General features: G+C 44.8%; 2 protein-coding genes across 6 annotated transcripts; one reads left to right on the top strand and one right to left on the bottom strand.

Annotated features, from left to right (window-relative positions):
- Positions 1–529: 529 nt before the first annotated feature.
- spsb3b (splA/ryanodine receptor domain and SOCS box containing 3b) lies at positions 530–6,442 on the top strand. Of its 4 annotated transcripts, none has more exons than XM_080872362.1 (7): positions 530–637; positions 2,685–2,820; positions 3,224–3,491; positions 4,025–4,212; positions 4,311–4,413; positions 4,492–4,617; positions 5,438–6,439. In XM_080872362.1, the coding sequence occupies exons 1-7, from the start codon at positions 597–599 to the stop codon at positions 5,938–5,940; spliced, it is 1,365 nt and encodes a 454-aa protein (XP_080728488.1). In that variant the 5' UTR covers positions 530–596; the 3' UTR covers positions 5,941–6,439. The 4 variants fall into 4 exon arrangements, with proteins under 4 accessions (XP_080728488.1, XP_080728487.1, XP_080728490.1 ...); XM_080872361.1 differs by having other exon boundaries at positions 573–637; positions 2,652–2,820; positions 5,438–6,442; XM_080872364.1 differs by having other exon boundaries at positions 573–637; positions 2,652–2,820; positions 3,311–3,491; positions 5,438–6,436.
- Positions 6,443–6,518: 76 nt separating this feature from the next.
- Positions 6,519–9,745, bottom strand: eme2 (essential meiotic structure-specific endonuclease subunit 2). Of its 2 annotated transcripts, none has more exons than XM_080872368.1 (8): positions 9,196–9,745; positions 8,482–8,603; positions 8,299–8,397; positions 8,081–8,205; positions 7,898–7,961; positions 7,321–7,436; positions 7,048–7,237; positions 6,519–6,971 (listed from the first exon to the last, which is right to left on the bottom strand). In XM_080872368.1, exons 1-8 carry the CDS (start codon positions 9,614–9,616, stop codon positions 6,816–6,818), a joined length of 1,293 nt encoding a protein of 430 aa, XP_080728494.1. In that variant the 5' UTR covers positions 9,617–9,745; the 3' UTR covers positions 6,519–6,815. The 2 variants fall into 2 exon arrangements, with proteins under 2 accessions (XP_080728494.1, XP_080728493.1); XM_080872367.1 differs by having other exon boundaries at positions 6,522–6,971; positions 8,299–8,400.
- Between the last annotated feature and the right edge of the window lie 303 nt (positions 9,746–10,048).

Raw genomic sequence — 10,048 nt, 5'->3', positions numbered from 1 at the left:
CAGATTAAACAGAGTACTTGTAAAGCAAACAGACTCCTGTAACGTCTGCCAGATGGTAATAAGGAGAAGAGCTTATGTGCTGGGTGGCTGTGCTCCTTGATGATGCTGTGTGCTTTACGGTGAAGACAAATGTCCTGAATGACAGGAAGCCTCATGCCAGTGATGTGCTCTGCTGCCTTCACCACCCTCTGTAGTGATTTACGGCTGCTGGCAGAGCAGCTTCTGTACCAAACTGTAATGCAGCTTGTCAGCAAGCTCTCAATTGCACACCTGTAGAAATTTGAGGTGATTTTGGCGTTCATGCCAACTTATTCGTCTCCAGGTTTGTATTATCAGCAACCCACAGATCAGAATCTGTTCAGTAGCAACAATCCCACAGCATGAATATACCCTATATATAATTAATATATAGTTATTATGCTTTATAAATACCGCAACTAGGTGACTACACAAATCAACATGAACTCCTCCTCCACACAGGTCTTATCCAATAAGCTGTGAAGAGGGCGTGGAGAAGTAATGTTTACTTCTGTCTTGTAAGAAGTGGGACAGATGCACGCTGCACCCGTGACACACTTGGATATAGAGACACACCAATGAGCCACTGCAACACAGTGAGCAGGAAGAGTACAGCAAGGTAAGCACAGAATTCCTGCTGGGAATGACACAGTCCTGTTGCACTGCCTGTTATATATGTGCTAAGATAAAGGATCTGATCATATTTAACGGAACGATTCATCGCAAGCGTTATGAAGTAGACAGCATTCCTTCATGAGGAAATGGATCAGATTCAGGTACATGCGTACATTTTCAGTAGTTTTAAACGTGCCTTCATTATTGCTGTGGCAGTCCACTGGCACCATACCTGTCCTTACATAGACTGACAAAGGAGCTGCTCAAACTCGGTGCTCCGGATGATGATGCATTTAGAGTAATGTAGGGTAAGGCCCAATTAAAATGAGACTGGCTCCAGACTAACTAATCTAAATTAATGGCACTCTCCTGCACCTGTTTGCAAAGCGGTAACCAGCTGTTCCCTGCAGGCATTAACCATGAGAGTTAACAACTCAAGATGTGTAGTTTTTAGCAAATAACGGCTCTGGTTGTGGTTTGGGTCGTTAACTGTATGTTATTACAGGGTATAATAAGTCTGCTACTCATATTATTTTGTAAACAAGGGTACATTTCAGAGAGGCAAACGCTGCCATTGAGGCATGTGATTGTGCATTTGGTAAACAGTTTGAATAAGATTAGATTCGATGTTTGAAAAAGCACACACAGTCTGGTGATGTTCTGGTTATTGCATTTGTAATTACAGTGTTTTTAACGAGTAAAGCTGACTAAGAATGGAAACAGTGTTGTTGACAGCTTCATTTGTAATTGACTGCAGTCAGCTATTATTGTAGTCTCAATAGTGTGCGCGCATTTTATAGCTGTTTACTGGCTGCCACTCCTTGAGCCTGTTTCTGCCAGAGTTTCCAGCCTGTTTTCCTCCTCACTGTTGCCAAGTTCTTGCTCAAAGGTGGTCATATGCTTGTTGGAATCTTTACGTTACAGCTTGAGACGACTAGTGTTGTGATTTGGCGCCATATAAATAAAACTGAATTGAATTATTGCTCTGTTAACAGCCAAAATCACATGATACAAATGATATAGGTTTCTTATTTTAGCTGTAATTGCTGTTACACCTGACCCACTTATCAGTGGTCAGGTGACCCTGGGAGTCCTGTGAAGCATGGGGGTCCTGTGAAGCATGGGGGTCAGCTTTAAAAAGTCAAAGGCGTGCATGAAAACACATCCTGTTGCTAACTGTGGCATATGGGACAGATGGAAATAGAGAAGCTGACACACAAAGATCATTCGAGGTGACTAGAAAGGCTTCCTCACAGTAAATCGTGCAGCTTGTCTCTAACTGTAATATCATATATGGAAGTGAAAAATAAGGTCAGCAAACAAAACAGCTGAACTGACAGAGAGTAGTTTGGATTGACCTACTTTCAGTTGCCCTGCAGGTTTGTTAGAAACTGGTGAAATATGATAGCAGTGAGAGGTGGTTCAGACATGTTTTTGGGCCTGGGCCTTATTTTGTAGTTAAATTTAGATGAGTCAGTATGCTGCTTATTCCTAGACGACCCTCACCAGATTTTATACAAGGGGGGAGGGGGGGCTTTATATTAACTAAAGTGTCATATAATTATATAGTGTAGTATTAAGTGGACACGGCCCTGAAAAATAAAGGCATTAGACTACGTGTCCTTGGGGAGTGGAATGCTGTAGACTCTCGCTCATGCTTGCCTGGGAAAAAATAGATAACAGGGGACCATCTTCTAGTGAAAAGTTGCTGAAACGCTGTTGTTTAGACTTGAATGAGCGAGCTGGTAATAAAACTGTTAGGGGCACACCACCATTTTGAGATCCGCGGCAATGTGTCATGCAGGAAGCGTCTCTCTTCTAGAAGTATTGTGTAAGAGAATCAAAGTGTGAAATGATACTGAGCAGTGTGTTGTCTTCCATCGGATGCCTATGAGGAATCAAAAGAACTCGGTGAAGTGTTGATATTTAACAAGTACACGTACAGTGCTAAGCAGGAGTTTAGCAGTGACTGCACTTGACATAAATAAGAAATACGTGGCCTCCTGTACTTGTGCCAGCTGGTCATCAGGTGCTGGGTTGGCTTTCCACAGAACTGCAATGCTAAGAAGAGGCAGAAACAGACGGGCTCGGCACTTGGCCTGGAGTCAAACCTGGCAAGAGACAGATGCCATGGCTGTGATCCAGTCATCAGACAGAGAGGAACAGGAGGGTCGGACAGTCACACAGGTGAGACTTTCCTGTTTGTGTTTACTGGAATATAATTGAAACTGGGCTAAATGGAAAAGTGGTTTCACTGGAAATGAAGAACTGTATCCCTGCAATGTGAAACAGAATAGTTCTATTTAGAGTAAGTACAGCTAGTTCTTCCACTTGGACTGTTCACTTTCTGGAATAGCAGTGTGTGAAATGTGGTCATGACATGACAGCATGCCCAGTACTTTTAAAGAATCTTCTAAGTTTACTTGCTTGTATGCATGACCTCACATCACTAGTGATACACAGTGTTCAAAAACATAGCACACAAGTTCCCGTCTGGCTCTTTAGATTGCAAACTTTCCCCTTTTTTTTCCATTCAGCCTTGGCAACCTATGTTGCTCTTTGATAGCAATTTGTTGTGATCCTGATTCAGCTCTACTGCTGGAGCTCACTGCCCCCCTGGACTAGGGCCACGTCCGTGGACTTACAGGATCCTGTTTGTAATGTTTGCGTCAACCAGATCAGTGACTTGGAGCCTGAGGTGGATTACCGGGCCGGGTTCCAGACTGTCTCTGAGGTGGTGGCATTGCCAAGCACAGTACCAGTGAAACGGGAGTCTTTCTTCCACTGTGACCCAGAGGAAGAGCTCAGTCCGCTTCTTGGCGTCATCAGTGACTGTCTCTATGGGGAGGAGGACAAAGGTGAGCAGAAGCTGATGAAAGACAGCATAAAGATGCATGTAAACAATATTATAATTTGGGCATGTTGTAGAGTCTTTATATGCTTACGGCTGTCTGTCGGGGAATATTAACACTATATTCATTCATATTCCAACTTCTGTGCATTGTAAAGGTGTGATTAGTGCCACAACAAGCTTTCACTATCAGTGTCATGTTTAAGGTTCAGGATGGTCAGAAATCAACATCTTCATTTATTTCCTTTGCAAACTCATGAACAGAATAAGAAGGCTGAGAGTCACGTACACACCGATAGATCTAACACGCTCATGATAAGCAGCTGTAACATTTACCCATTAAGATGTTACCATCTGCAAATTATACTGAGCACAGCATATAGCGGTGCCATGAAGTTTAAAGCTATTTGATCACAGATCCCTCAAAACTGCATGATGAACAGCCTTAAAGTGGCGGTAGATGAAAAGCCAAGAAACGTCGGTGTGCTTCGTTTTTGGAAGAACATCTGGCATAACTGCTCGTGCATGGCGTGTGTCCAGGTTTTGACTGGGTGTGGGATGACCACTGTAAGTCCTCTGGAGCCTTTCTGAGCTGTGACAACAGGAAGGTGAGCTTTCACTCAGACTACAGCTGCGGCACCGCTGCAATCCGTGGCAACAAGGAGCTCGCAGACGGCCAACACTACTGGGAAATCAAGATGACCTCCCCTGTCTACGGTACAGATATGGTGCGTAAGAGAAGCTAAAAGAATACTAAAGTTGTAACAAAGTGACCTGAACATGAACATTTTTAAAATGTTTGTTTTGTTTTGCTTTTCTGGTGTAGATGGTGGGAGTTGGAACTTCAGAGGTGAACCTGGAGAAGTTCAAGTACAACTTTGGCAGTCTGCTGGGCCATGATGAAGACAGCTGGGGGCTCTCCTACACCGGTGAGTTATCAGATATAATGACTTTGATTGATAAGAAAACAGTAAATAAAACAAAAATGTTTCTCTGTGTGTTCAAAGGTCTGTTCCAGCACAAAGGGGACAAAATAAAATTCTCTTCTCGGTTCGGTCAAGGCTCGATCATCGGAGTGCACCTGGATACGTGGCACGGCACCCTCACCTTCTACAAGAACCGGCACTGCATAGGTTTGTGTTTTCCTGCGTTTTAAGGATAAGTAGAAGCTTTATTTGTCGGTTGCAGTTGCCTGCAGCTGAAATGACAGACCTACTCGACCATACATAAAATATACAAACACTGGGGAGACAGGTCGGGCTAGGCAGCAAAAAAAAGGGATGGACAGTGAGATGTGTAACACATAGGGGCAATTCAGGAGAAAAAAAATGGTTTCTGCCCATGATGACTTCCAACAAGTGAGTCATCATGAGGAGAAAAGAAAAACCTCCATAGCACATAAAGAAGCACAGATATCATCACACTGTAACACCATGAAACACAGATAAGCAACATAAGTGGGGAGGGTGGGTGCACCAATGTACACAGTGGTCATGGTCACTGCGATTATTCGCGCCTCCAGCTGAGCCGCTGTCTCCATCGGGTGGGAGGTAAGCATGGGAGGAGGCATTGGATCCGTGGAAGGGAGTGTGGTGAGTGCACGTCAGTATCAGTGTGCATGTGTGCGTGTCGGGGTGTGTGTCCTGAGTTCAGCTTGAGAAAGTGTCCTTTCGCCTGTTAGGCCAAGATCAACAGTCCGCAGCCTACGCAGGTGGCCTTGAGGAATAGGGCAGAGAGTCAGGTTGTTCTCGATATCATATCTCTTGGAAGCATGTTGTTGTTCTCCTCGGTGTCAACCTTCAAGTAGCTGGCGCCATCGGGGGGTGGGGGTATAGCCACATTAGAGATGTAGGTAACTGGTTTAGGGCGAACGGACTGCATCCATTTTTCAGTTAGTTACGTTTGTCTGCATATTCTAATAATCCCAATGGGCTCTGCCTGTCCTGCCAACAGGTGTGGCTGCAACAAGGTTACACAACAAGAAGTTGTACCCCATGGTGTGCTCCACAGCAGCCAAGAGCAGCATGAAGGTGATGCAGGCCTGCTATACACCCACCTCCCTGCAGTACCTTTGCTGTGCAAGGCTGCGCCAAATGTTGCCGTGTTGCCCAGACCTGTTTAATGCCCTGGATCTGCCCCCTGGCCTGCGTGTCCTCCTCCACATACAGCTGGGCTGGGTCTTCAGCCTCAGCAGCAGCCCCGAACCCTCAGAGGAGCAGGAGGATTTCGGCAAGACGAGCCTGCCTTCGAGCCCCTGCCCCAACCTGAGCCCGGTGTCCAGTGCCTGTGCTTCCCCCAGCCCCTGCACCAGTCCGATTCCCAACACGGACCCTTACCCGTCACCTCAAACTCATTCCAGCGCTTGCTGCTGTCCCCCATCTCCTCCCAGCAGCGACTACGAGAGCTGCTGCTCCGAGCCAGAAGATTATCAGTGCAAAAGGTGCCGTTGGACTTGACCACGTGGTCCAGCGGAGGAGATGTTTGACAAAAAAGAAAGAAAATTGGCACACAGCTTTTCTACCGTTGCCACAAATTTCTCCTTTTGTTGATCACAGAGAGATATTTTAGCCAACATTTGAGTGGATCGTTGCTTATTTGTTTGCTATGTAACAAGTATTTGTCTTCCACATAATGTTGAAATGAACAAGAACAAAGAGTGTGTGTGTGAGAGAGTGTGTGTGTGTGTGCGAGTGAGAGATGAGGCCTGCTGCCATTTAAAGAGGTTAGATTCAGAGAGAGAAGAGGCAAACAAAAGGTAAACTTCTAGAAAGCCGTAGACTCTGGAAGGAACAGAGGTGCTTTTTGATACTGTGAAATCGACTTTTTGTAAACGTGTTTTGTAATCGCCATTTTGCTTAAATGTCAAAGGTAGCTCTGCACTGCACTCTGCAGTTTTTTTTTTGTTTCATTTTCTATTTCCAGTTTTTGCTACTTTTCTTTATGGATTTTCTTACTCAGGTTCATTCTTTAAAATAAAACCAAAAAACTAGAAAGTGCCTGCTTCAGCTTATTTATTCTAGAAAGATTCATACATATACATACAATTTATGCAGCTTATATATCTCCTATTTATACACAAAAAGCTGTGCTGAAAAACAGTCATCACATTATTCCCGGTACTCCAGATTATATTCTGGTAATCTATACATTTAATCTGCAGGAGTTAAAATGAGAAGAAAAAGTGCTTTTCCTGGAAAGTAAATCTCAAATCCAAGGCATATTTTTAACTTGTAAACATCAACATTAACATATTAGCAGCCAAGTGGAGACAGAGCATTATCAGAAACCAGATTCGTCCTCGCTGATGTCTCCCGGTCTTCTTGCTCTCGGATTAGTCCAGGACCAGCTGGGGGTTGTGGGCTGTGAGGCAGCGATAGACTCGGGCTGAAATCTCCGGTCCCACGCGTCTCTCTTTGCCTCCGCTTTTCGCTGAGAGGCCCGCGAGCAGCCCTTTTCTGTCCTCCTCTGACCCCAAGCTGTTATAAGCCTAAAATGAACAGAACATATTACAGAAGAAGAGTTTTTCTTCACGCAAACCTTATCAGACCACAGCGTCTCCTCACCTGTAGCAGCAGCTGGGGAGATGGATAGGATGCGGTCACAGCAGAGGCCACAGCAGGGCTGACTCTGTTCAGCTGCTGGATCTGCCTGCTCCAGACCTGAATCAGGCCGGAGCCATCCTTCTCTACCCAAACCCCACTGGCCCATGAGCCATCCACGCAAAAGGGCAGTTCTGCTCCCTCTGTCAGGAGTCTGCAAGAGCACAAAGTGGAGGTTTCATTAATTCACAGTCAGCCGCTATACTGTCTATGTCAGGGCACAGAACTGTGGCATACTTGAAAGGGCGTTTGGACAAAGCTTTGGTGACAGCACAAACATGATCAGTGACCTCCTGCCAGCTATCCAGGAAAACCACGGAGATATTTTTGTAGAGCTGTAGATACACGAGAACCTGGAGATGAAAGCGTTTCAAAAAGAGAGAGAGAGAGAAAGCTATTTGTTATCCATCGAGCTTTTTTGAAGATGTATACGAGTTCAAGATTCAAAGTGTTTATTGTCATGTGTACAGAGAAATAGCATCTCTCTGTGCAATGAAATTCTTCCTTTGCTGTCCATACACAAATGCCAAGTTAGATAGGGTTGAAGGAACAAGACCAATAAGGATAAAAATAATGAAAGATAAATAAATAAGTACAACAATAAGTAAGTGAAGACAAGTGAGGTACGCAGATGTTGATGTAAATGGATGTACAAAGGAGCTTAATGTACAAAATGAACTTAGTGTGCAAAGTGTCCTGATGTGCAAATTGCAGTTGACGTAGGTCAGCTGTGAGTTGTGTGTACATGTGATAAAATTAGGAAGTAAGAATCGCAAATCCTTGAAAGAAAGACAGAGATTCAAAGCAAACTGACCTCCTCAATGTCCAGATGATCCATCCCCAATTTGTATTGTAGAGGCACACTGTGGGCGTTTGACCTGTTGGTAAACAATAGATCAGGTCATACAGTTTCCGCACTTTACTTATAATCAGAAAGTGGAGAAGTGAAGGAGCCACTGGGTAACAGAGGAAGTTAAGTATTCCCAGTTAAGCTGACCTGTAATCTGGCTCAGAGTCTGTCACTAACAGAGTGACCACCTTCTTGCCATCACGGTTGAGAAACTCCAAAATCGGACTCCAGAAAGACCCCACCCCCGTCTCCACCGCTTGGCTGTGGATAATCTGCGGAGTGGCAGAGCGCAGTTTGAGTTCGAGGAGCCACAGCTCCTTCATACAGTCAATGACACCATTACAACAGCTCAAAGGACTGCTTACTCTATTCACAGAGATCACTACATCCATGAAATCAGCCAGACTCAGGACCAGAAGCACCTGCTCTTCCTCCTCCACCACTGAGACCATGCCACCTTCTCCCTGCTAAAGCCAAAACAGTAATCCCTCACGGGAATCAACAAAAATGTAGCAAATTGCTAAATCTAGATTGAGTGAGCTGCCTACCTGAGGTAAATCTTGGGTCCAGGCGATGCTGCCAACGAGCTGCTCGCTCTCGATGCTGAACTTCCAGTCAAGGGAAACCAGAGTGTCCAGCAGGACGTCTGAGCCATCCTGCTGCAGAAGAACTGAAGAAAGATACAAAACAACACAGCAATTTGTGCGTTTTTGTGCATTATAAAGCCCACTGCCATCCCCGCAGGAGTCATAGTCAAGGAAAATGACATTTTTAAGGTGGTGCCTTTTAGGCTGGAAACAACAGCCATTACTTAAACAGTACTTAGGTAATGGTTCTTAAAGATTTAGACAGGCCCTTGCAAGGAGCATTGAGTCACTGATGTGGAACGTAGACCAGGATGGAAATGCAAGACTGCAGTTTGACTTTGCTGCACTTTTTCCCCCTTAAATTCAAACTGGACATCTTGTTTTTGGTAATGACTGTGGAGTGGGGGCGTGAACGCTTTTGAGCTTATGCAGGGTGTTGAAGAAGTAAAGATGCCGTGGAAAACTGTATCGTAAACTAGAAATACAGAAAATACTCTTTAAGAGACAGGGATGGGATCATACATGGCACAAATACAGTCAACACAAAAGAGATCCTACCTGTGTCATTTTACATCTGCACATATTTATTTATTTATTTTTTAAAGTTGGCCCCAAATTGTAGTTGTAAAGTTAATTTCCGGCGACACCTGAAGGCATCCCTGTGTCCGTGTGTACCTGGGTGTATGCAGACAGTGATGCATTTGAGGCAGTTTTCTGGCCGGAGACTCTTGAGGGTCTTGGCTGCCTCTCTCCTCCTCTGCTGCTCCCGTCTCCTCTCCTCCTGCTCCTGGGCTCTGGCCGCTCTCTGTTTCTCTCTCGCCTCCTTCCTCTCCTTCACTTTCAGCCTGTCCTCTTCTATTTCCTCCTTACTGCGACGTTTCCTGGCAGGACTCGGTGTACCGGACCCACCTGCTGCTGGAGGAGCCAGAGCAGCAGACCCCCCCCTATTTGCTGCTGAATTGTGTGAACCCTGCTCCTGCTTTTCTGTGCTGGCTGTCTGGATGCTGTTATCGCTGCCCAAACCGGGTTTTGTTTCAGCGTCGCTGTCCTCAGACTCAGAGATTTCCCACGTTTTAGCTCTCCGTAACAAAGACATCTCACATGTTAGAGTCACAGCCGAAGTCCTTATTTGTAAAACCCTGAAAAAAACTTGGGAATATCTGAGTGGTACGGCATTGTTTGTATAAGCCCACGATGGTGTTCGATGAGGGACAAATCACCCAAAACTCGCGATACTTAGTACTGATGGGATTTCCAGCTCTTTTTAGAGAACCGTCTCTTTCGGCTCGACTCACTAAAAAGATTCGACTCTTTCGGTTCCCAGCCGACTCTTCAGGTTGTTTTGTTGCTTTAATTAATTTATTATTAACAACAATATAAAATTGTGCTCAAAAGGAATTACTATTGTAAAAAAAAGTGGTTTTATTTATATATGTTTATATATAAATATATACGGTGGTCCCTAGAGACAAAGCACTACAAACTCCAAAGCATGTACAAACTCCAAAACACATTTCTAGCATTAACT

Source organism: Rhamphochromis sp. 'chilingali', assembly GCF_963969265.1.
Source record: "Rhamphochromis sp. 'chilingali' genome assembly, chromosome: 22".
In the NCBI taxonomy this organism is placed as follows: Eukaryota; Metazoa; Chordata; class Actinopteri; order Cichliformes; family Cichlidae; genus Rhamphochromis; species Rhamphochromis sp. 'chilingali'.
This window is presented reverse-complemented; position numbering and strand designations above follow the sequence as displayed.